Genomic DNA, 27,100 nt, shown 5'->3' on the forward strand with positions numbered 1-27,100 from the left:
AGCAATCTTGTGCTGTAATTTTTTTCCAGCCTGTTGGGGTTTGAGCCAAGGCTGGATTCCAACTCATTTCAGTTTGATTAGTTTTAATTCAGGAGGTGAAGCTGTGTTTGCATTCATGCAAGCAAGGAAGAGGTCAAGGTCGTTAAAAATCCAATAAGGAGTAAAATCCTTTGCTAGTGATAACATGATGTTCTGAACTCCGTAGAGTCTATGGCACAGAAACAGAGTTGGTTTGGTCTCAGTTGGCACGGAGGCAGGTGGGGTAACACCCCTGGGTTAGGGAAGATGAAAATATCTGCCAGGACTCCTGGTCCTGAATACAATTCAGAGACATCTGCTGGAAAGATCATTTGCATGGACATGTCCCAGGGCAGTATTTTGATGAAGAGCAGGGGTCTTCTTTCCAGCCGACATTCATCCCTCAACCAACAACAAAAAAAAATAAGCAGGTGGACTGGTCATATATCTCGCTGCAGTTTCTGGGATCTTGCTGTGCGCAGATTGCCATTTTTCCTACATTACAGCAGTGATTATTCTGCAGAAGTACTTAATTGGCTGTAATGTGCTCTATGACAGCCTGAGGCTGTGAAAGGCGCTATATAAATGCACGTTCTTTCTTCTGGGTGATGTCAGGATCAACTTCACTGTGATGTGAGGAGGGGAGCAACTCTGAAAGCCCTTGTCGGAGATCACTCTTGTGGAATGGTTACTTGGCTGTGGGAGGCAGTTGTACAGTTGCCTCCATCTGCACCTTGTTAAACTAGCAAAATACTCCAAAACAAATCAGGCTTTTCTTACAGCAAGTTGACCTAGGGGTATCACTTTGAAGTACTTCCTCTGACAGCAATTTGCTTTGAATCATTTTCACAATAAAATCAAGAAAACTCCTTGGTGCAACATAGAAGGGAGTCAGGCAATTTTCTGATTGCTCGCTGGCTGTTGTAATACAGGTAAATGAAGATGATAAATGGCTTGTTAATGATCCTCACGACAATCACATACACTACACACGAAGGTTTGTGGCTGCTCAGACTGACTTAGTAAAAGTCCTCCACCAGCCTGTTTACATCAAGTCTGGGCTCTAGCCACAACTCAGCTGTGGGAAAATGGTGTAAAATATTTGTGCCATGTTACTCAAAGCACAAGACTTCAGTGCCTAAGGCCGCCATTATCAGCTTTGTTGAATGTAACACAGCTCACACATGGGGAATTTGTGAGTGTGTGAAAACAATGGCTCCAGGGATGAGAGAGATTGTGTCTTCCCGCCCCCCCCCCCCCAAAAAAATAGCTTCTGAAAGAAAGCGGAAAACGCTTTTCACAATTGTAGCTCCCCATTATGGAGGAAAGACTGTACTTTTCAGAAAGGGTGTCATGTTAGCAAAGTTGCGATCTTTGAGATTTGCTGTGCGTTGCATCAAAATTGGGTAGTAAAGGGTGTAGCTGATATATGTTGTCCTTTGTAACAGTAAAACTAATTCTAAACTCGTTAGAAAGAATCTGACAACAGGCAGCATGGAAATAAAAACAAAAAAACTGCGGATGCTGGAAATCCAAAACAAAAACAGAATTACCTGGAAAAACTCAGCAGGTCTGGCAGCATCGGCGGAGAAGAAAAGAGTTGACGTTTCGAGTCCTCATGACCCTTCGACAGAACTTGAGTTCGAGTCCAGGAAAGAGCTGAAATATAAGCTGGTTTAAGGTGTGTGTGTGGGGGGCGGAGAGATAGAGAGACAGAGAGGTGGAGGGGGTTGGTGTGGTTGTAGCGACAAACAAGCAGTGATAGAAGCAGATCATCAAAAGATGTCAACAACAATAGTACAATAGAACACATAGGTGTTAAAGTTAAAGTTGGTGATATTATCTAAACGAATGTGCTAATTAAGAATGGATGGTAGGGCACTCAAGGTATAGCTCAATTGGTTTTTTTTTATATATTTTATATAATGGAAATAGGTGGGAAAAGGAAAATCTTTATAATTTATTGGGAAAAAAAAAAAAGAAGGGGGTAACAGAAAGGGGGTGGGGATGGGGGAGGGGACTCACGACCTAAAGTTGTTGAATTCAATATTCAGTCCGGAAGGCTGTAAAGTCCCTAGTCGGAAGATGAGGTGTTGTTCCTCCAGTTTGCGTTGGGCTTCACTGGAACAATGCAGCAAGCCAAGGACAGACATGTGGGCAAGAGAGCAGGGTGGAGTGTTAAAATGGCAAGCGACAGGGAGGTTTGGGTCATTCTTGCGGACAGACCGCAGGTGTTCTGCAAAGCGGTCGCCCAGTTTACGTTTGGTCTCTCCAATGTAGAGGAGACCACATTGGGAGCAACGAATGCAGTAGACTAAGTTGGGGGAAATGCAAGTGAAATGCTGCTTCACTTGAAAGGAGTGTTTGGGTCCTTGGACGGTGAGGAGAGAGGAAGTGAAGGGGCAGGTGTTGCATCTTTTGCGTGGGCAAGGGGTTGTGCCATAGGAGGGGGTTGAGGAGTAGGGGGTGGTGGAGGAGTGGACCAGGGTGTCCCGGAGGGAGCGATCCCTACGGAATGCCGATAAGGGGGGTGAAGGGAAGATGTGTTTGGTAGTGGCATCATGCTGGAGTTGGCGGAAATGGCGGAGGATGATCCTTTGAATGCGGAGGCTGGTGGGGTGATAAGTGAGGACAAGGGGGACCCTATCATGTTTCTGGGAGGGAGGAGAAGGAGTGAGGGCGGATGCGCGGGAGATGGGCCGGACACGGTTGAGGGCCCTGTCAACGACCGTGGGTGGAAAACCTCGGTTAAGGAAGAAGGAGGACATGTCAGAGGAACTGTTTTTGAATGTAGCATCATCGGAACAGATGCGACGGAGGCGAAGGAACTGAGAGAATGGGATGGAGTCCTTACAGGAAGTGGGGTGTGAGGAGCTGTAGTCGAGATAGCTGTGGGTGTCGGTGGGTTTGTAATGGATATTGGTGGACAGTCTATCACCAGAGATTGAGACAGAGAGGTCAAGGAAGGGAAGGGAAGTGTCAGAGATGGACCACGTGAAAATGATGGAGGGGTGGAGATTGGAAGCAAAATTAATAAATTTTTCCAAGTCCTGACGAGAGCATGAAGCAGCACCGAAATAATCATCGATGTACCGGAGAAAGAGTTGTGGAAGGGGGCCGGAGTAGGACTGCAACAAGGAATGTTCCACATACCCCATAAAGAGACAGGCATAGCTGGGGCCCATGCGGGTACCCATAGCCACACCTTTTATTTGGAGGAAGTGAGAGGAGTTGAAGGAGAAATTGTTCAGCGTGAGAACAAGTTCAGCCAGACGGAGGAGAGTAGTGGTGGATGGGGATTGTTCGGGCCTCTGTTCGAGGAAGAAGCTAAGGGCCCTCAGACCATCCTGGTGGGGGATGGAGGTGTAGAGGGATTGGACGTCCATGGTGAAGAGGAAGCGGTAGGGGCCAGGGAACTGGAAATTGTTGATGTGACGTAAGGTGTCAGAGGAATCACGGATGTAGGTGGGAAGGGACTGGACAAGGGGAGAGAGAAGGGAGTCAAGATAACGAGAAATGAGTTCTGTGGGGCAGGAGCAAGCTGAGACGATCGGTCTACCGGGGCAGTTCTGTTTGTGGATTTTGGGTAGGAGATAGAAGCGGGCCGTCCGAGGTTGGGCAACTATCAGGTTGGAAGCTGTGGGAGGGAGATCCCCAGAGGAGATGAGGTCAGTGACAGTCCTGGAAACAATGGCTTGATGTTCAGTGGTGGGGTCATGGTCCAGGGAGAGGTAGGAGGAAGTGTCTGCGAGTTGACGCTCAGCCTCCGCGTGGTAGAGGTCAGTGCGCCAGACAACAACAGCACCACCCTTGTCAGCGGGTTTGATGACAATGTCAGGGTTGGACCTGAGAGAATGGAGTGCAGTAAGTTCAGAGAGAGACAGGTTAGAATGGGTGAGAGGAGCAGAGAAATTGAGACGACTAATGTCGCGCCGACAGTTCTCAATGAAAAGATCGAGAGAAGGTAAGAATCCAGAGGGAGGGGTCCAGGTGGAGGGAGAATATTGAAGATGGGTAAAAGGATCCGTTGAACTGGGAGAGGACTCCTGCCCAAAGAAGTGAGCCCGGAGACGAAGACGGCGGAAGAAGAGTTCAGTATCATGCCGAGCCCGAAATTCATTGAGGTGAGGGCGTAAGGGTATGAAACTAAGTCCTTTGCTGAGCACTGAACGTTCAGCATCGGAGAGGGGAAGGTCAGGGGGTATAGTGAATACACGGCTGGGGCATGGAATGTTCTTTACTGTAAATATTTTCAGAAAAATCCATACAGAATGAATAAATAAGGGACAAACAGTGATCACATCTAAAGGAGCCATCCACTGCTATGCTTTTATGTCTTTTTTACACAAACATACCAGTCTCACACACAAGACTGGTAATCTAATCATAGGTTTCGTTTATTTGAAGATACATTATAGGATGGTTTAGCCGACAGATCTACTTTGAGGATTCAGCAACAATTACTCACAGGGACAGCACAGCTGCAGTTCCAACACACTGCTGGTCACATGCTGCTTTACATCCTGGTTACCTGCTCATTTGCATACTCCCTCGAAGTGATATCATAACATCGTCCTTTACCCCTGCGATTTGTCGGTATACGTAGAATTTACAACAAAGAACCTTTCGGGCCAACTGACCCATGCCATTGTTTATGCTCCATGCAACCTCCCTTAATTTATCTAACCCTAACAGCAGGTCCTTCTATTCCTTTCTCCTTCAGGCACTGATCTAGCTGTTCCTTTAATGCATTTATGCTATTTGCCTCAACTACTCCATGTGGTAGCAAATTCAGCATTCTCACCACTTTCTGAGTAAAGAGGTTTCTCCTGAATTCCTTATTGAATTTATTAGTGACTACTTTATATTTATGACCCTTAAGTTGTCTTATAGACAACTGAAAACATCTTCTCTACATCTACCCTGTCAATACCCATCATAATTTTAGAGACCCCTGCCAGGCCAACCTTCATTCTTCTCTTTTCTGGGGGAAAAAGCACCAGTCTATTCAATCTTTCCCAAGAATTACAACCTCTCAATCCTGGCATTTTGTATGTTCTCCAGTGCATCTCAATATTTCTGACTTCATTTTATTCATTCATGGGGTGTATACATCACTGGCTAGGCCAGCATTTATTGCCCATCCCTAATTGCCCTTGTTAAGAGTTATTGCTGTGGATTTGGTATCACATGTAGGCTAGACCAGGTAAGGATAGCAGATTTCCTTCCCTAAAGGACATTAGTGAACTGGATAGGTTCCTACAACAATCAATAAAGATTTCATGGTCATCATTAGACTTTTTAATTCCAGATTTTGACTGCATTCAAGTTCCACCATCTGCAGTGGTGGGATTTGAACCCAAGTGCCCAGAGCATTACCCTGGGTCTCTGGATTACTAGTCCAGTGACAATACCATTATGCCATCACCTCCCCCACTTCAACAATTTGCTGCATTAAAACACATAATTGTAGACAAATTTTGAACAAATTACAGCAGAATGACCATTATATTATCCAGTGGTCTCAGTTGACATTTGCTCAGGGGTTACACTGCTTTCCTGCCAGATAATTCATTGCGGAAAACCCTGATGACATTTTCTTGGGATTCCAATAAGAGACTGGCTAAAGACAGTGCTCGATGTCCAAAAATACCCAGCTACTCAATGATAACCTCTATCCCCCACCAGGATGGTCTGAGGGCCCTTAGCTTCTTCCTCGACCAGAGGCCCGAACAATCCCCATCCACCACTACTCTCCTCCGTCTGGCTGAACTTGTTCTCACACTGAACAATTTCTCCTTCAACTCCTCTCACTTCCTCCAAATAAAAGGTGTGGCTATGGGTACCCACATGGGCCCCAGCTATGCCTGTTTCTTTATGGGGTATGTGGAACATTCCTTGTTCCAGTCCTACTCCGGCCCCCTTCCACAACTCTTTCTCCGGTACATCGATGATTACTTCGGTGCTGCTTCATGCTTTCGTCGGGACTTGGAAAAATTTATTGATTATGTTTCCAACCCCCACCCCTCCCTCATTTTCACGTGGTTCATCTCTGACATTTCCCTTCCCTTCCTTGACCTCTCTGTCTCAATCTCTGGTGATAGACTGTCCACCAATATCCATTACAAACCCACCGACTCCCACAGCTACCTCGACTACAGCTCCTCACACCCCGCTTCCTGTTACGACTCCATCCCATTCTCTCAGTTCCTTTGTCTCCGTCGCATCTGTTCCGATGATGCTACCTTCAAAAACAGTTCCTCTGACATGTCCTCCTTCTTCCTTAACCGAGGTTTTCCACCCACGGTCGTTGACAGGGCCCTCAACCGTGTCCGGCCCATCTCCCGCGCATCCGCCCTCACGCCTTCTCCTCCCTCCCAGAAACATGATAGGGTCCCCCTTGTCCTCACTTATCACCCCACCAGCCTCCTCATTCAAAGGATCATCCTCCGCCATTTCCGCCAACTCCAGCATGATGCCTCCAACAAACACATCTTCCCTTCACCCCCCCTTATCGGCATTCCATAGGGATCGCTCCCTCCGGGACACCCTGGTCCACTCCTCCATCACCCCCTACTCCTCAACCCCCTCCTATGGCACCACCCCATGCCCACGCAAAAGATGCAACACCTGCCCCTTCACTTCCTCTCTCCTCACCGTCCAAGGGCCCAAACACTCCTTTCAAGTGAAGCAGCATTTCACTTGCATTTCCCCCAACTTAGTCTACTGCATTCGTTGCTCCCAATGTGGTCTCCTCTACATTGGAGAGACTAAATGTAAACTAGGCAACCGCTTTGCAGAACACCTGCGGTCTGTCCGCAAGAATGACCCAAACCTCCCTGTCGCTTGCCATTTTAACACTCCACCCTGCTCTCTTGCCCACATGTCTTTCCTTGGCTTGCTGCATTGTTCCAGTGAAGCCCAACGCAAACTGGAGGAACAACACCTCATCTTCCGACTAGGCACTTTACAGCCTTCTGGACTGAATATTGAATTCAACAACTTTAGGTCTTGAGCTCCCTCCTCCATCCCCACCCCCTTTCTGTTTCCCCCTTCCTTTTGTTTTTTTCCAATAAATTATATAGATTTTTCTTTTCCCACCTATCTCCATTATTTTTAAATATTTTTAAATCTTTTATGCTCTCCCCACCCCCACTAGAGCTATACCTTGAGTGCCCTACCATTCATTCTTAATTAGCACATTCGTTTAGATAATATCACCAACTTTAACACCTATGTGTTCTTTTGTTCTATTGTTGGTGACATCTTTTGATGATCTGCTTCTATCACTGCTTGTTTGTCCCTACAACCACACCACCCCCCTCCACTTCTCTCTCTCTCTCTCTCTCTCTCTCCGCACCCCCCCCCCCCCCCCCCCCCCCCACCCCATACACCTTAAACCAGCTTATATTTCAACTCTTTCTTGGACTCGAACTCAAGTTCTGTCGAAGGGTCATGAGGACTCGAAACCGCCGATGCTGCCAGACCTGCTGAGTTTTTCCAGGTAATTCTGTTTTTGTCCCAGCTACACAATGCCTGATCTCCCCCCTCGAAGTTAATAAAGGAATGTTACTTAGGAATCCACATTTAAAGTGGTATGTACAGAGTCAATATGCAGCCTCCAAAGCATCCAAAATGCTTGGGTTTGTGAAATGGAGCTTCCATTACTCTTCAACTACAACAAAAGACATGCTGTACCAAAAAAAAACACAGAAAATGCTGGAAGAACTCAGCAGGTGTGGCAGCATCTGTGGAGAGAGAAACAAAGTTAACGTTTTGAGTCTGTATGACTCTTCTTCAGAGCTAAAGAGAAGTAGAAATGTGATGGATTTTATACTGCTGAAGAGAGGGTGGAGCAAAATCAGGGTCACGGATGAGTGGGAACTCAGGAGCTCTCCCCCTCTTAAACAGAATAAAATCCATCACATTTCTTCTTTTTAGTTCTGAAGGAGAGTCATACAGACTCGAAACGTTAACTCTGTTTCTCCTTCCGCAGATGCTGCCAGACCTGCTGAGTTGTCCCAGCATTTTCTGTTTTTATTTCAGATTTCCTGCATCTGCTGTATTTACATTGGTTAGACCACTATCAGAGTAAGGCATAGCTGCTTGGGACCCATATACTGCTAAAAACATTACCCGCCTTGAGAAAGTTCAATGACGGGCAGCTCGTTTCATTGCAAACAGTTACTTGTGAGATTCGAGAGTCTCCCAGTTGGTCACCTCGCTAGGTTGGCACAGTCTCAGAGCCAAAGAAGAGCCCATAGGTTGACATGCCTCTATAAAATGATGAATATTTCTAAGCAATACATTAAGCCCAAAAATGACTGAGCTCAAAGAGTTCACAACCAACAGCTCCAACTGTGCACACCCCAACATACTTCCTTTGCTAACTCCTTTTTCCCCCAAGAACAATTAAGGACTGGAACAATCTTCCACAAACTTTAATCTCCATGCCCTGTAAGGATTCATTTAAGGAAAATCAGTTGAACTTTTTAACTTAATGTGACCATCCATTGCACTCATTATGCACCTCCTGTGAAAATTCCCTTGTGGAAGACTATGGAGTGGAAACCATACCAAATACCAAGGACACTTCAAAGTGCTCTACAGGCAATAAGGCACATTTGAAGTGTAGTTACTGTTGTAATATAAGTAGTGAGCTGAGCAAGGTCAAAGTTGAATTTATTGAAAATTTGCTTTTCTGTCTGTATTAAACTTTATTCCATTGAATTTAATGAAAAGTTATCTTCTCCCTTGCAGGTATTTCCTGTGGAACCTCCTGGCTCTCTCCTACACCCTGGACTTTTGGAACGAAGCATACACATGGCCTCTCCTTGTTTACATGCTGTCGTGTTGCATCTACCCATTTACCTCAAGTTGTGCCCATACATTTAGCTCGATGTCCACCCGAGCCAGACATATCTGCTTCTTTTTTGACTATGGTGCTCTCAGCCTGTACAGCCTAGGTACAAATGACTGCATTGCTTCTAGCTAAATGTATAACCAACATGTCATTGGGGGAAGATGGATATCCTTATAGCTTCTCTAACTGACCTGTGGTAACTTTGGCAGCAATTTGGTAGAAAGCCTGCCTAAACATACATAAACAGGGTTACCATCGGTGAGATGCTCTGAGGAAATTTGTCCCCAAGTAATTGTGAATTGTGCTGATGAAAGACGTATGACAGTTTTATGTTTTGCATTGCTCTTTCCCCTTAGGCTCCGCCACTGTCTACGCAGCCTACATCATGCCTGACAAATGGATCAATACCACCTTCCACAAGTGGTTTGTACCTGTTGCTGTCTTCAATACTATTGTTTGTACTGGTCTATCATGCTATTCCAGGTAAGGCTGGTTACCAGAATATCACACTTTGTTTGCAGTTGTTATGGTACAAGATGAGGAAGCCATTTCAATGTTAGGTTCACTAGACTAGCCTCACATGCTCACCCATATAATGCCAACAGAATTAGCTATGTGGGCATTGTATTGATTGACTGAATCAAAGACATCAGAACATATCAGAATTTTGTGATAGCTGCTGGTAAAATCTCATTGTGACCCTAATTATGTTGTGACTCTGATCCTGATCATACAGTGACCCAAATGATTCTGACACTCTAATTACTCTCTGATCCCATTTACATGGTGACCCAAATTACACTTTGTCCCAAATTGTATGAAGGCCCCCTAGTTACACTTTGGCCTGAATTGCAGTGGCCCTAATTACATTGCATGGATTACTGCCGGGGTTTTCCCAATCTCCCACCATAACTATAGCAGAATTCCTGGACAAGTGATGTGACCAGCAGGAGACTCAGAGAACCCCTGCAAAACTTCCAGTTGGCAATGACCCTTATGATCCTGCGCTTGCTGGTCTTGGCCTTGTTTGTTTCACTGATTTGGTGGGGGACGGTAGCATAGGGGTTCTGCTACTGGAGCAAAAATCTGATTGGTAACATGGAGACATGGTGTCAAATCCCACCACAGCAAATGGGGAAATTAAAGTTCAAATAAATAACTAAAAATCTGGAATTAAAAAGCTAGTATCAGTAAAGGTGACTGTTTAAGTACAGGATTGTTGTAAAAACCTATCTGGGTTCACTAATGCCCTTTAGGGAAGAAAATCTTTTATCCTCACCTGATCTATGTCTATATGTGACTCAGACTCACAACAGTGTGGCTGACTCCTAAATGACCTCAAAAAGGTGGCTAACCACCACCACCTTGTTGGAGGAAATTAGTGGTGGGCAATAAGTGCTAGCTGACCTTGCTGGGAATGCCCATGTCTCATGTATCAATTAAAAATAAAACTGATGATAGAAAGGACATGTCCCAGGTGCCACTAGCTCACCCTTGTTACCAAATGTATTACTGACTAAAATTGCAGTTGACTAACAGTTTCTGTATCCTCTACCTCCATTTCTTTGCTGATAGCACTGGCTCTGGTTGGGGTAGAATTCCACAGGTCCTGACAACCCTCTTGATATCTCATCTGTCCTTCTCAACTGAGCCAAATGTATTGGTGAGCTTCTAGACTAGGGTTAAAAAGAAAGAAAGACTTGCACTTATGTTGCACTTTTCATGATCACCAGACATCTCAAAGCTCTTTAGAGCCAACAAGGCACTCCTTGAAATGGTGTCATTGTTATAGGAAAAGTGGCAGCCAATTTGCACATAGCAAGATCCCACAAACAGCAACGTGATAATGACCAGATAACCTTTCTTTTGTGTTGTTGATTGAGGGATAAATACAGGATAATAACTCCCCTACTGTTCTTCAAAATAGTGCCATGGGGTCTCTTACATCCACCCAAGCCAGCAGATGAGACCTCAGTTTAACATCTCATCCAAAGACGGCACTTCTGACAATGCAGTACACCCTCAGTTCTGGAGCCCTGATTGTTGGGCTTGAGCTCTTGGAGTTGGACTTCAACCTCGAGGTTCAAAGGCAAGTGTGTTACCAACTGAGCTATGGATCCAGGGTTGCCCCGTATTTGCCAGGAATAGGATACTAATTTTGAGGGCGAACAGACACCAGAGAAAAATTGTGGGGGACATTTTTTAAAATATGTGTTTCTTTCATTTTCTTTATTCATGTTGTTAGTTAGAAAAAGATCAGAACGGGGAACTGACAGTCAAGATTCATCCAATCAGGTAATGAAGAATCCATTTGCCTTCCGATTGGAAGACATGTGTCTGGTGAATGAGTGTGTTGGGTGACCAATGGCTAAGGTGTGGGGGTAGTGCAGTTGGAAGGAGGAGGTCATGTGATGAAACTTCCAGGAATACACCTGGCCAGAGTTGGCAACTCAACTATGGAGCCTCTTGCCTCATTCAATATTCCCTTTCCCCTTGCAGTCTTTCAGCTTTTAAAACCCAAACTTGACATCACCTAGCCTTAGCTCCTTAATTTATCTCATCTCTTTTCTACACATGATGGTGTCTTGCACTGTGAGCCTTCTCCTTGCTCCTCAATATTTCAAATGAGTGAAAAGTACAAAGATGTAACACAGAAGAAATTTACATCACGGAAGGAGGCCATTCAACCCATTGTGTCCATGCTGGCTGACAAGTAGGCACCAACCTAATTCCACTAACCAGCTCTTAATTTGTAGCCTTGTAGGTTATGAACTTGAAGTGCATATCAAGTACTTCATTAAATGTTATGAGGGTTTCTGGCTCTACCACCCTTTCAGGCAATGAATTTCAGATCCCCATCAAACTCTGAGTGAACAAATTTCCCCTTGAATACCTTTTAAACCTCCTACCCCTTACCAGAAATCTATGACCCCTGGTTGTCGACCTCTCAACCAAGAGGAATTGGGTCTTCCTATCTACTCTACCTATCCCCCTCAAAATTTTACACACTTCAATTCGGTCTCCGCTGTTTTATTTTTGAACTATAACTTCATTACTTTCCCTGATTTAAAAAAAATTATTTCACGGGATGTGGGCATCGCTGGCTAGGCCAGCACTTTTATTGCCCGTCCCTAATTGCCCTTGAGAAAGTGGTGGTGAGCTGCCTTCTTGAACCGCTGCAGCCCATGTGGTGTAGATACACCCACAGTGCTGTTAGGGAGAGAGTTCCAGGGTTTTGACCCAGTGACAGTGAAGGAATGGTGATGTAGTTCCAAGTGAGGATGGTGGGTGACTTGGAGGGGAATATGCAAGTGGTGGTGTTCCCTTGCATCTGCTGCCCTTGTCCTTTTAGGCTATAGAGGCCATGGGTTTGGAAAATGCAGTCTAAGGAGCCTTGGTGAGTTCCTGCAGTGTATCTTATAGATGGTACACAATGCTGCCACTGTGCATTGTGGCAGAGGGAATGGATGTTGAAGATGGTGGATGGGATGCCAATCAAGTGGGCTGCTTTATCCTGGATGATGTTGAGCTTCTTGAGTGTTGTGGGAGCTGCACTCATCTGGGCAAGTGGAGAGCATTCCATTACACTCCTGATCTGTGCCTTGTAGATGGTGGACAGGCTTTGGGGAGTCAGGAGGTGAGTTACTCTCTGCAGAATTCCCAGCCTCTGACCTGCTCTTGTAGCCACAGTATTTATATGGCTAGTCCAGTTCAGCTTATGGTCAATGGTAACCCCCTAGGGATGTTGATAGTGGGGGATTCAGCGATGGTAATGCTACTGAACATCAAGGGGAGATGGTTGGATTCTCTCTAGTTGGATTGGAGATTTTTTTTGTTCATTAATTGGATGTGGGTATCGCTGGCTAGGCCAGCATTTATTGCTCATCCATAATTGCTCTTGAGAAGGTGATGGTGAGCTGCCTTCTTAAATCACTGCAGTCTGTGTGGTGTAGGTACACCCACAGTGCTATTAAGGAGGGAGTTCCAGGGTTTTGACCCAACGGCAGTGAAGGAACAGGGATATATTTCCAAGTTAGGTTGGTGAGTGGCTTGGAGGGGAACTTCCAGGTGGTGGTATTCCCATGTATCTGCTGCCCTTGTCCACCTAGATGGTAGTGATCAAGGGTTTGGAAGGTGCTGCCTAAAGAGGCTTGGTGAGTTCCTGCAGTGCATCTTGTAGATAGCACACACTGCTGCCATTATGTGTCGGTGGTGGAGAATATATGGAGGTGGAGTGCCAATCAAGTGGGCTGTTTTGTCCTGGATGGCATCAGGCTTCTTGAGTGTTGTTGGAGTTGTACTCATCCAGGCAAGTGTAGAGTATTCCATCACAGTCCTGACTTGTGCCTTGTAAATGGTGGCCAGGCTTTGGGGAATCAGGCGGTGAGTTACTCGCTGCAGGATTCCTAGCCTCTGACCTGCTTTTGTAACCACAGTATCTATATGGCTAGTCCAGTTCAGTTTCTGGTCAATGGTAACCCCAGGATGTTGATAGTGGGGGATTCAGTGATGGTAATGCCATTGAATGTCAAGGGGAGATGGTTAGGTTCTCTTTTGTTGTAGATGGTCATTGCTTGGCACTTGCGTGGTGCGAATGTTACTTGCCACTTGTCAACCCCAAGCCTGGATATTGTCCAGGTCTTGCTGCATTTGGACATGGACTGCTTCAATTTCTGAGAAGTCGCGAATGGTGCTGAACATTGTGCAATCGTCAGCGAACATCTCCACTCCTGACCTTATGATGGAGGGAAGGTCATTGATGAAGCAGCTCAAGATGGTTGGGCCGAGGACATTACCCTGAGGAACTCCTGCAGTGATGTCCTGGAGCTGAGGTGATTGACCTCCGACAACTACAACCATTTTCATTTGCGCTAGATATAACTCCAACCAGTGGAGAGTTTTCGCCCTGATTCCCATTGAATCCAGTTTTGCTAGAGTTCCTTGATGCCACACTTGGTCAAATGCGGCATTGATGTCAAGGGCAGTCACTCTTACCTCGCTCTTATCTCTTACCTCACCTCTGGAGCTCAGCTCTACTGTCCATGTTCGTACCAAATTATTTTATTATTTATCTATCCTGTGCCTCATTTCAACACTGCAATGAATTTACAGCACAGAAACAGGCCATTTGGTCTATGAGGTCAATGCCATTGTTTATTCTTCACATGAGTCTCCCCCTACTTCACTTAACCCTATCAGCATTCACTTTTATTCCTTTCTCCCTCATGTATTTATGTGGCTTCTCTTTAAATATATCAGATAATATGACTACTGCATAGTCATTACATTATTCTAACTTTCTCAGAGGCTGAACTTATTCAGCTGCAGCACAGCCATTACACTGATTCTTTTAATTTAACATTCTGTTTAGAATATATTGCGAAAGGAAGGAAAATAAGCCAGATGGCTGGGCTGTGACTGATTACGAGGCAGTAATTCAATCCCTGGCTTCAACTGATTTCCACAAACGGTTTCATTTTGTGGTTGATGGTGTAATTAGAGAGCCAGGACTAAATTCCTCATTATTCACACACACCCAACCATTACACAGGCAGTCTCTCTCTCTCTCTCTCTCTCTCTCTCTCTCACTCTCTCACTCGCTCGCTCACTCTCTCTCATATCTCCCTCCGTCTCTCTCTCACTCTCACACCCTCTCACTCTTTCTGTCTCCCTCTCTCTCTCTGTCCCTCTCTCTCACCCTCACACCCACTGTCACTCTCTCTCAATTTCACACACGTTCTCCCTCTCTCACTCACACACACCCTCTGTCACTCTCCCCTTCACTCTCTCTCTCTCTTTCACTCTCTCTCTCTCGCTCGCTCTCTCACTCTCTCTCTTATGAGTCATCTTGTGAAGCAAAGTTATTTTAGGTGGAACCTGCCCCATTTGAGAGCCATGGATAGGTTCCCCATCATGGGCAGTAACAGGAAAATAACCACAAAGGCTTGGTTACTTACATGTGAAAAGAAGTCCAATCACGGACCTCTCTGGTGGCTGGGGAAAGACATCACAGGTCAGTCAGCAAGGCAACCACCAAGGTGCCCTGTCAGCTAGGTTAGGACCCCCTATTAGGCAGGAAAGCATGGAAATTACAGCACAGAAGCAGGCCATTCAGCCCAGCTGGTGTGTGCCGATGTTTATGCTCCATTCGAGCCTCTTCCAACCCTAGCTTAACCAAACCTGTTTGCTTATCCTTTTATTCCTTCCTCCCTCTTGCACTAATCTAGCTGCCCATTTAAACACATCTAGCCTATTCACTTTAACCATTCTCTATGGTAGCATGTTCCACATTCTCACCAGTCTCTGAATAAAGAAGTTTCTCCTGGATTCCTTGTTGCATTTATTAGTGACTATCCTTGTGTCCTCTGATTTTGACCTCCACCACAAGTGGAAATGTCATAGATTGCTTTTTAGGTCATCATTGAATGGACAAAACTGGAAAGGGCACATTCAGTGCTTAACCCTGATTGCTCCCAGAAGATGGCATTGGGCCTTCTATATTCAGCAGTCATTTGCACCATTTCTCCAGCTGGGCTTCTCCTGGACAAAGCCACCTCTTAACTTCTCCACTCCTATTTCTGTAACCTCCTCCAACCCTCCGAGATATCTCTCCTCCAATTATCTATTCCTCCACCAATTCTGTCCTCTTGCACATCCCCAAATTTATTTGCATCACCATTGGTGACCATGCCTTCAGCTGCCTAGGCTGTAGGCTCTGGAATTTCCTCCCTAAACCTCTTGACCTCTCAATTTCTCCTGTCTTTTTGACCAAGCTTTTGGTCATCTGTCCTAATCTCCATATGGGACTTGGTGGTAAATTTTGTTTGATAATGGCCCTGTAAGAAGTGGGACATTTTACCACATTAAAGGCACCATATAAATGCAAGATGTTGTCACTTTTGCTGCCTCATACACTTTATAAGAATACATTGAAAGTAGAGGTCATCTTAGCGTAGTGCTATGATGGTAATGCCGCTTAAATAATTTTCATGATTCATTGTTCCTGGGCTGTTCCTCTGGGATGTTCCTGATGTGATGTAGGTCAGAAAAATCAAGGTGTGACATGACAGGGGAGAGGGTAGGTGATTGGCTGGTGAGTGTCCATTGCCTTTGCTTTGCCTTTCAAGTCAGTCATTTATTTGTAATTGTATTTATTAGCACCAGTACAGTTTATAAATAGTAGTAAGCTTAGCCTGAGCAGTAAGATTTGTTAATTATAAAGTAAATTAAGAAAAAAAATGAAATGACTTAACACATAATAAAAGAGCATGAGAGGAGCCGGGAGTTCAAAAGGAGCTAGTTGTGGTGCTGGTGGTGGGTCTCAGTGGACCGACCAGATTTGGAGAAAATCAAGTGTGAAGTCATAGGGAACTAAAGAGGAGCCCAGGAGATAAAAGAGTGAGAGACGGAGAGAGCAGCAGGACCTCATAAAGACGTGCAAGAGGGAGAGGAGGAGGCGATTAGTGAGTGACAGGTGGGTAAACACTTTATATAAAGTTTAAGGTATGTCAGTGCAGCTTGGCCATGTAAAATGTGCACCTTGCGGGATGTGGGAAGTTATGCAAGCACAAAGTGCCCTCGATGACTACATCTGCAGGAAGTGTCCCCAGCTGCAGAAACTTGAGCTCTGGGTTGCAGAACTTGAGGAGTGACTGGAGTTGCTGTGGTGCATTCTCAAAGCTGAGAATTATGTCGCTAGCACTTTTAGAGAAGTGGTCACACTGCATCTAAGAAGTACACAGGCAGAAAGGGAATGGGTGACTGCCAAGAGTATCTAAGAGGAACGCGCAGGTAATGCAGGAATCCCCTGAGGCTATCTTGCTCTCTAACTGCTTTCCCATTTTGGATACTGGTGAGTGAGATGGTTCCTCAGAGGGACTGTAGCAAGAGCCATGTTTGTGGCACCACAGGCGGCTCAGCTGCACAGGAGGGGAGGTAGAAAAGTGGAAATGCTATAGTGGTAGGGGATTCCATAGTTAGAGGGCCAGACAGGCGTTTCTGTGGCCATAGAGGTGACTCCTGGATAGTACATTGCCTCCCTGATGCCAGGGTCAAGGATCTCACAGAGCAGCTGCAGGACATTTTTTTGCGGGAGGGTGAGCAGCCAGAAGCCATAGTCCACATGGGGACCAATGGCATAGGTAGGAAATGTCCTGCAAGCAGATTTTAAAGAGTTAGGAAAGTAATTAAAAAGCAGGACCTCAATAACAGTAATCTCAGGGTTACTCCAAATGCCAACTGCTAGTGAGAAGAAGAATAGGAAGTTTGTGGCTAGAGAAATGGAATTGGAAGGAGGGCATTCGATTTCTGAGGCATTGGGATTGGTTCTGGGGCAGGTGGGACCTGTACAAGAAGGATGGGTTACACCTTAACAGGACTGGGACTAGTGTCCTCATGGAGAGGTTCACTAATGCTGTTGGGGAGGGTTTAAACTAGATTGGCAGGGGGATGGGAACCTGAGAGGATATTCAGAGTGAAGAGGAGAAAAGCTGGCAGTGCGAAATAGCAAAGTATCAACTGATAATGAGGACATATCAGAGAGTAGTATTAAGGTAGATAGGATGCTTGGAGAGTTTGATAGAATTAGAGTAGACAATGTTAAGTCATTAGATGGGGTCAGAATAAAAGGGAAAGTAAAAAGCCTAAATCAGGGCTAATGTGCATGTATGTGAATGTATGGAGTGTGGTTAATAAGATTGGTGAACTGCAGACACAGGTTGACAAATGGAATTATGATATTATTGCTATAACAGAGACCGGGCTCAAAGAAGGGCAGGACTGGGTGTTAAATATTCCTGGGTACAAGGTATTTAGCAGAGACAGGAAAGGAACAAGAAAGGGGAGAGTGGCAATATTGATTAATTATGGCATTACAGTACTGGAGAGAGAGGATGTTCCAGAGGGCATGGAATCTCTCTGGCTAGAGGTAAGGAATGAAAAGGGTGCAATAACATTGATCAGTGTAGTATATAGACCACCAACTAGTGGAAGGGATGTGGAGAAACAAATTTGCAAAGAAATTACAGAGAGGTGCAAGAATGATAGGGTAATCATAATAGGGGACTCCTATTATCAAATGTAGACTGGGATAGGAATAGTACAAAGGGACAGAGGGGGCAAGAGTTCCTGGAATGTGCTCAAGATAATTCTCTGCAGCAGTATGTTTCCAGTCCAACAAAAGGACATGCACTTTTGGACCTGGTTCTGGGAATGAGTTGACCCAAGTGGGTCAAATGTCTTTAGGAGAGCCTCTAGGGGACAATGACCATTGTATCACAGGGCAGAATTTTTGGATTGGTGGGCGGCTGCGATTGGCAGGCCCAGGAGCCGCCGGGGAATGGACTGTTGACCACGATTTCACACCTGATGTCATCGCGTGCTCTTTCATGCTAGAGTGCGTGGACCGCATGCCACACGGAAAATTCTACCCATAAGGTTTAGGTTAATCACGGAAAAGGACAGGGAACCATCCAGAGATGGGATAATTAATTGAGGGAAAGCCAACTTCGATGGGATGAGAATGCATCTGAGTCGAGAGAGTTGCAATTAAATGTTGGCAGAAAAGAACAATGGGCCACCTTCAAAGAAAAAGTATTGCAGACAATGTCGAGGTATATTCCCTTGAAGGATATAGGTAGGACAAATAAATCCAGAGTGCCCTGGATGACAGGAGAAATAGAGGTTAAGATGAAAAGGAAGATGTGCGCATACGACAGATTGCAGGTAGAAAATACAATGGAGAATCAGGCTGAATCGAGAAGGGCCAGAGGGGAAGTGAAAAAACTAACAAGAAAAGCAAGGAGAGAGCATGAAAAGATGTTGGCAATGAACATAAAAGGGAATCCCAAGCTCTTCTATTACCATGTAAATAATAATAGGGTAGTTAAAGAAAGATTAGGGACAAAAAAGGGGACTTGCATGTGGAGGCTGTTGAACAAGTATTTTGCATCTGTCTTTACAAAGGAAAAGGATGCTCCCCAGGCTGAGGTGAGAGAGGAGATAACTGGTACACTAGACAAAGTTACAATCGAGGGGAAGGAAGTCTTAGAAAGGCTATCTTTACTTAAAATAGATAAAATAGATACTAGGACTGGATGAGATACATCCCAGTGTACTGAGGGAAGTGAGAGTGGAAATTGCAGAGGCACGAATGATAATCTTCCAGTCTTCCTTAAACAGACGGGAGGTGCCAGAGGACTGGAGAATTGCAAATGTTACACCCTTGTTCAAAAAGGAGCACAAGGATAAAGCTGGCAACTACAGACCTGTCAGTTTGACCTCAGTGGTAGGGAAATGTCTGGAAACTATAGTATGGGATAAAATCAATAGTCACTTAGGAACATAGGAACAGGAGAAGGCCGTTCAGCCTGTTGAGCCAGCTCCGCCATTCAATACAATCATGGCTGATTGAACATTTCAATGTCTTTTACCTACACTATCCCATAACCCTTTACATTATTGTTGATCAGAAATCTATCAATCTCTTCTTTAAACATACTCCATGACTGAACTTCCACAGCCCTCTGGGGTAGAGAAAGATTCACAACCCTCTGAGTAAAGAAATTTCTCCTAATCTCAGTCCCAAGTGGCTTCCTCCTTATTCTGAAATTGTGTCCCCTAGTTCTAGACTCCCCAACCAGGGGAAATATCTTACCTGCATCCACCCTGTCTATTCCTTTAAGTATTTTGTAGGTTTCAATGAGATTATCTCTCATTCTTCGAATTTCTAGAAAATACAGGCCCAGTTTGCCTAATCTCTCTTCATACGACAGTTCCACCTGCCATCCCCAGAACAAGTCTGGTGAATCTTCATTGCATTCCCTCTATGGCAATAATATCCTTTCTGTGGTAAGGTGACCAAAACTGCGCACATTACTCCAGGTGCAGTCTAACCAAGCTTCTATACAATTGAAGCAAGGCTTCACTACTCCTGCACTCAAATTCTCTTGTGATAAAGGCTAACATTACATTAGCCTTCCTAATAGCTCACTGCACCTGCATGTTGGCCTTCAGTGACTTATGGACAAGGACACCCAGGTCCCTTTGTACATCTACATTTTCTTGAACATCTGTGCTCACTTAGACAAGTACAGGATAATTAAGGGAAATCAGTATAGATTCACTAAGGGGAAATCATGCTTAACTAACTTGTTGGAGTTTTTTGAGGAGGTAACAGAGAAGGGAAACACTGTTGATGTGGTGTATATGGATTTTCAAAAGGCATTTGATACAGTGCCACACAACAGACTAGTGAGCAAAATTCTAGGTCATGGAATAAAAAGGAAAGTAGGCACTTGGATAAGAAATTAGCTGAGTGACAGGAAACAGAGCGTCCTGATAAATGGTTGTTTTTCAGATTGGAGGAAATTTTGTAGTGGAACTCCCCAGGAATCAGTGTTTGCTCTTCCTGACGTTACTAATGACCTTGACTGTGGTGTGCAGGGCATGATTTCAAAATCTGCAGATGATATGAAGATTAGAAATGTTGTCAACTGTGATGAGAATAGCCTTGAACTTCAAAAGGTCATAGTCATGTTGGTGGATTGGGCAAGCAAGTGGCAGATGAAGTTCAATGCAGAGAAGTGTGAGGTGATTCATTTTGGCAGTAAAAATATGCTGAGACAGTGTAAAATAAAGGGAGAGCCTCTAAAGGCTGTGCAAGAACAGGGGGACCTCAGTGTATATGTACATAGGTCATTGAAGGTGGCAGGGCATGTTGAGAGAGCAGGTAATAAAGCATATAGTATCTTAGGTTTTATTAATAGGGGCATTGAGTACAAGAGTAAGGAATTCATGTTGAACTTGTAAAAGACACTAGTTAGGCCTCGTCTGGAATGCTGCGTCCAGTTCTGGCACCATACTTGAGAAAGGATGTGAATGCTTTGGAGAGAGTACAGAGGAGATTCACAAGAATGATACCAGCGATAAAGAACTGTAGCTATGAGGATAGATTGGAGAGGTTGGGACTGTTTTCCTCGGAGAAAAGGCAGCTGAGGGAGACTTGACAGAGGTTTCAAGATCCTGAGGGGTATGGACAGGGTAAATAGTGAGAAATTGTTCCCACTCAAAAGAGTATCAAGAACTAGAGGGCACAGATTCAAAATAATTGGCAAAATGAGTAAATGTGATGTGAAGAAATTTTTTTTCACCCATAGAGTGGTTGGAGTCTGGAACAAACTACCTGAAAGGGTGATGGAGGCAGGTTCAATCGAGTATTCAAAAGGAAATTGGATTGCTACATGAAGAGAGAGAATGTGCAAGGTTACAGGGTTAAGGCAAGGGAGTGGGACTAGGTGGAATGCTCTTTCAGAGAGAGCCAATGCAGACTTGATGGGCTGAATGGCCTCCTTTTACACTGTAAAGGTACTGTGATGCTGTAAGAGAACTCAGACTGAACCATACCCAGAACTGAAACCTGCCCAAACATGAACCCAACAAAAGCATGGTCTGCGCCCAAAAATGAACCCAACCTAAAAGCAAAGAGCACGCAAATATGTTCCCTATGCAAACACCAACCACCCATAAATGTCAACCCTACCTAAAATGACCTCCACCCAAACACAAAGATCACACAACCATAAACAGCGACCACCAACAAAGACCACTCAAACATGAAGCACACTCAAATGTCAACCTTACCCAAAAATAGACTTCCCCAGAGATGAATCCTACTCAAAGATAACCAACCATAGCCAAAGATGAGCCATACCAACCATGAACCGTACCAAACATGAAGCCTGCCAAAGATTCCTACCAAACATGGTGTCTCAAAGATGAACCTTATCTAGGATAAACAATACCCGAAGTTGAACTGCATAGTATGAATCAGCAACTTCAGCAGAGTGTCTACGCCTTGCTTTGTTCTTGTTTAAACATTGAGCTCAAAATGCAGTACTGTTTGAGATAAGATCTCTTCTTTTCAACTATTAGTCATGAAAACTCTTATTTACCAATTACATTTTTAATTATGCTGAAATTGGAGCAGAGCTAATTCATTTAAAATTTGCTAACAGGTTTTAGATCCTTAGAGTGATCCTTAGCGATTAGAGTGCCGGGGTTCTGAGCTTTTCTCGTCGTCATGTTGCCTGAAATGATTCAGTGGTGTCACCGTAAGCACACATTCACATCTTTATGTGTCCCTACCGTACCTGTAGCACTGCTGCTCACAGCACTTTCAGGATTATTAACATAATTTGTTTTTGTAATTAGCTGGAAAGTGTTATGTCAAGTTATGTTGCTTTTTTTTTTCCCAGAGAAGAAAGCAAATCAGCTGGAGTTTCCACTCTGCTGGTTGTCCAGTGATCCCAGATGGAAATTGCATGTGTGTAGATGTCAGGACGCAATGGCTTGTGTGGTTGAATAGTCCCCACTTGGTGATCAGTGAGGCATCAACCGCTGATGCCTGGAGGACCACAATCTCAGAGGGAAGCAGAGAGAGTGGTGAAAAATTAGAGAGGCTTAATGCCACAGCATAACTGAAGTCCCACAAAGAACCCATCAGAGCTCCAACCTTAAATGTTATTACCAAGGAGATAGAAATTGAGGTTTTTTTTTTCTGTGATTAATATCTTCCTGATGACCATTAACATCCTCCTGTTCATTCAGGGGCTGAAGCATCCTGCTTTAAATGTCATTACATGGTGTTGCATAGAAATGACAGCACAGAAACAGACCATTCAGCTATGTCATTATTAATGCTGAACACAAGCCTCCTCCCAACTTGCTCCATCTCACCCTGCAGCATGTGCTTCGGCTCTGTTCCCACGGCCCGAATTTTTCCCGTGTCGGTCGGGCTGGCTCAGCGGGAGCGGCCGGGGATCCGACCACTGCCCGCAATCGGCTCCGCACCGCGATTTCATGCAGGCGGGCCAATTAAGGCCGGCCCTGCGTAGATCGTGAGCGGTAGCGCTGAGCGCCGCCTGTGCAGGCGGGGGGAGGAGGGAGAGCAGACCTGACGGGCAGTTTGCGCTTGCTTGGGAAAGAGCGTTTCGACCTCCCTGGGGTACGTAGCTTTTTGAAAAAAATGAATAAAAACAATAAAAATTCAATGAAACATGCCCCCTCTTGTGATTGTGTCACGTGAGATGGGACGTGTTTTTAATTTCAGAGGAAAGCTTTTATTTAATTTGTAATAGCTTTAGGAAACCTCATCCCGCTCGTGGATGAGGCTTCCTAAAAAATAAATGTAGAGGCCGCTTGGCCTTTTTGCCTGCCCACCAACCATAAGCTTGGACGGGGAGTGTAAACTTCAACCTAATTACCTTCCTAATGGCCTTAATAGGCCTTTCAATGATGGGCGTTGGCTGCGCACCCGACGAACGAAATATTGCGAGAAAGCTCGATGACATCGGGACACACGCATGATGTCATCACAGGTCATATTATGTTCTGGCGTGTCGAGCGCACGCCCACACGCCAGAGGTAAAATTCTACCCCGTGGTGTGTTTAGCCAAATTCCCCTCGCCTCGATCACTCCATGTGGTAACAAGTTCCACATTCTAACCACTCTTATTAAAGGGTCTCTCTCTCTCTCTCTCTCTCTCCACAGTTGCTATCAGACCCGCTGAGTTTTTTTTCCCCAAAACTTTCTGTTTTTATTTCAGATTTCCAGCATCCGCAGTATTTTGCTTTGATCTTAAAACATCAGCAGGAAATTGCGGCCCCTACTGGCTGATTCTGTCAAGACAGAAGGGTTGCATCAGAAATAGTTTTCCGCTATGTCTAAAATCAACTTAAAAGCAGAAGCAACTGGAAAAAAACAGTGCAGCTCCATCCATGTCTGATAAGAGAAGGAATAGGTTAATATTTCAGCTCTGCACTCATTCTCTTTGTTCCCAGTTCCAGATGCTGGCAGGCTTGCTGTATTAATCCATCATCTTCTATTTTCATTGGTAAATTGGCATTTTTTTGAAATGAATCTTTAAAATTGAGTTGAAGTACTTGAGTGGCACCTCACGCCAAGCCTTATTTTTTAAAAAAACCTTCAAATTCTAAGCTACCACACATCAAAGGCAAGGTTTTATTCCCATTGATAAGTCACTAAGCTGCTTTAATGTCACAATGTGACTGCTCTATAAATACCTAACCAAGGAGTAAAAGAATCACTTTTTGTCAGACTGGAATTTTCCCTGGAAGCTGCCATGTGATCCTTCAGTTTGTGAAGATTTTTTAAAAATCTGTTTTTTTACTGAAGTTGAAACCTGCTTGTGATTTTGTTAATACCAGAGGAGATTTTCACAAACACATCTCTGCTGTCTCGGTGCCATGTGTAAATCTCACATTTAGTGATGATTCACATTGTCGCATTCTAAAGAATGGATCTTGCGTTTATTTAGCTCCTTAACAACGTCAGGATGTCCCAAAGTGTTTTACAGCCAATGAAGCGCTTTTTGAAGTGTAGTCACTGTTGCAATATAAGAAATGTGGCAGCCAATTTGCACGTAGCAAGCTCCCAAAAATGAAACTGAGATAATGACCAGAAAACCCATTTAGGGTGTTGGTTGAGGGATAAATATCAGCTAGGACACTGGGGATAACTCCCCTGCTCGCCTTCAAATAGCTTCATAGGCTTTTTAAATGCACCTGAGAGGGCAGATGTGCTCCAAGAAGCAACACCTCCAACTGTCCGTACCACACTGAAATGCAAGCGTGGATTATGTGCTCAAGTGGAGTTTGAACCAGCAACTTTTAACTCAGAAGGCAGAGTGCTAGCTACTGAGCCACAGCTGGTACATTGTTGGCATTATGTGTGGTGAACAAATGAAGAAAGGTTTGTTAAATGTCTCTTCATATAGACCTGATTTGCAGGTTAATGCTGGTTCTATGAGGTGTTTTTCCTTTCCCAATGTGACGCTGTGTAATGTGCGTATAAAACGCTGCTATTTCCAATTTCTTTGTTACTAACCCAAAACCTGCCATTTCCTTCCCTTCACTGCCCTGCTCTGGTAACTCCTCCGCAGGCTTGGCTTGCCTTTCATCCATTATAACTGCAAGATCGTGGAAAGGTAAAGAAAATAACAGCTAAAGGACAATAGGGTTGAAATAATGATTAGCACTCTTCTTGTGTGGTTGACTAACATGCGTGTTCCAAGTTCTCCTCGTGCTATTATAGCATGCTGTGAAATGCCTGCTTTGAAATAGTACAGGCAGGATATCAGAACGAGTATGTTATGTTTCTACATGAGAATGGCAGTGCTTAATTTTATTTTATACCCTATTCTGCTTGGTTGTGGCAGCTTCGCTTTCACGCTTTTACTTAGTTCTTACATTCACTCTTTGCAGTCCGAGGTGATTTTTTTTTCTTTTCACTAGAGTCTCACCACAATAATAGTGACGTTTAGCAGTGAAGTACCTTGGGTGGGTGTTCATTTGGTTTGCACCTGACTCCTGACCCCCACTCGCCATACTGTGACCACCCAAGTCCCATACTCACTTCAGCTCTTGAAACCAAACAGATAGGAAGGAGCCATGTTTGATTCTTGAGCTGCTGGTTACAGTCAGAACTATGATAGGGTTATTTGATCTCACTGTCTCTGTGTAAGGGAAGAAAAACCCACCCTGATTGCTACCATCCAGCTTGTAGACAGGATTAATCTTTTCCTCAGTTGTTGAATAGCCTTCACATGGCCCCATTGACTAGACCCACGTATACAGAATTGGCCAAAGGTGGAATTATTGAAGGGTACATGAACCAATGGGCCTGTAAATCAATAAGATGTCAACGCCATCAGGAGTGAGGGGGTTGGGAGTTTTTTGGTGTGTTGGCAGTAGGAGGGAATAATGATTACACGTTGGTACCCATCTGCTTCACTATGCCCGTCTACTATCATGTGGGCACAGCCTGAGAGACTTGAGATCTCCTTGCATACATCGAGAGGGGAACTGATCTGTGCTTTCAATGTTGTCACGGGCACCTTGAATGAGTGTCAGGCTGCACGAGTCCAGGGCTTTGATAAAATTGCTCGATCATGTTTGCTTTGCATGGATTTGGCTGCTTAATATTTGGGAACCAGGCCAACAGCACATTGAGTGCCGATGAAGAAACGATACTGTTTGGTTGCTATGCTGTTTTACGTTGACTGCTATTTACCCTCATTCCTTTTATTTTGAATTCAAATATTTTGTTGCTTTAGTTGGTAATGTGGTTGGTAATGAATCACACAAACAAAAAGGCCCCAGTTTTGAAACCCAGTCTGTGCTCTGTTAGCTGGTCTCAGCTAGGGATGGTAACAGGATTGTGCAGTTGAGGGAGGGAGCGAGGGAAGGGGTGGGTTGGATGAGGGCGATCTAAAACAATCAAGGTTTCCACTCTGAATCGATATCTTCTGTTCCTGCTAGATGTTGGTGGAGGGTGAGGGGGGTGGTTTGTTGGGGGTGGTGCGGGGGGGGAAGGGTAGGGCATGGCGGCATTGGGGGGGATGGGGAGAGCGGTATCTGGCTTGGCTATGCTGCCTCCTATGGTCAATCAGCCCATTGGTAGTCACCACCCAAGTTTACATGCAAAAAGTGGCCATTTGGACAAGATCTCAGAGGGCTGAGTAACCCAGCTGGGACCACTGCAGTTGCTGCAGTGAGCAAATACAGCACAAACTGGGATTGAACCTGGGCCAACATTGCACTAAAGTGTGGTACGAGATTGAAATGTAGCCATTTCACGTTCTACTGCAGTTCCCACGTATTTATTCAGGTAAAAAAAAGACGGAAAAATATTTGTGCAAATTTCCTGAATGATTGTTCTTGTTTCAGATCTCCAGAACTGGATTATCCAAACCTGAGTAAAGTGGTTCGGATTGTGGCCTTTGCTTACCCATATCTCTTTGATAACATCCCACTCTTTTATAGGGTAAGTTTACGAGCAAGTAGTATTGATAGTAGTGAGCTGGCCTTGCAGTTTCTGTGTCTCTAATCTCCAGTATGACCAGTAGTCCTCCTGGAGCTATGGTTGAGTTTTGGTGAGGAAGTGTGAAAGTGTATAAAGGTTTCGAGTAGTTTTGAATATTTAAGAAATTATGTTATTGATTACCCAGTTAAAGGACCAATAACTGAGCAATAAGACCAGGACCAGCCTGGGTCCAATGCCTGGTCTGTGTTGAGTTAGATTATCTCAGGTAAACTGGTATTAGGAGCATTAAAAATGATCTCACTGTTCCTGAGTTACGGCAAAGCCAGCCAGAATTCCTGCCTCTAATAATTATCCAGCGTCTCCTTTGGAAAGTGTGC

General features: G+C 44.6%; 1 protein-coding gene across 4 annotated transcripts in view; it reads left to right on the forward strand.

The window, feature by feature from the left end:
* Positions 1 to 27,100, forward strand: part of LOC121269892 (membrane progestin receptor gamma-B-like) — a 112,510-nt gene that overhangs the window by 70,691 nt on the left and 14,719 nt on the right. For all 4 annotated transcript variants that reach the window (XM_041174988.1, XM_041174987.1, XM_041174990.1 and 1 more), the window contains exons 4-6: positions 8,779 to 8,984; positions 9,238 to 9,364; positions 26,627 to 26,723. In XM_041174988.1, the coding sequence (XP_041030922.1) occupies positions 8,779 to 8,984; positions 9,238 to 9,364; positions 26,627 to 26,723 (430 nt within the window). The remainder of the gene's footprint in view (positions 1 to 8,778; positions 8,985 to 9,237; positions 9,365 to 26,626; positions 26,724 to 27,100) is intronic.

This window comes from Carcharodon carcharias, chromosome 26 (genome assembly GCF_017639515.1).
Source record: "Carcharodon carcharias isolate sCarCar2 chromosome 26, sCarCar2.pri, whole genome shotgun sequence".
NCBI lineage: Eukaryota > Metazoa > Chordata > Chondrichthyes > Lamniformes > Lamnidae > Carcharodon > Carcharodon carcharias.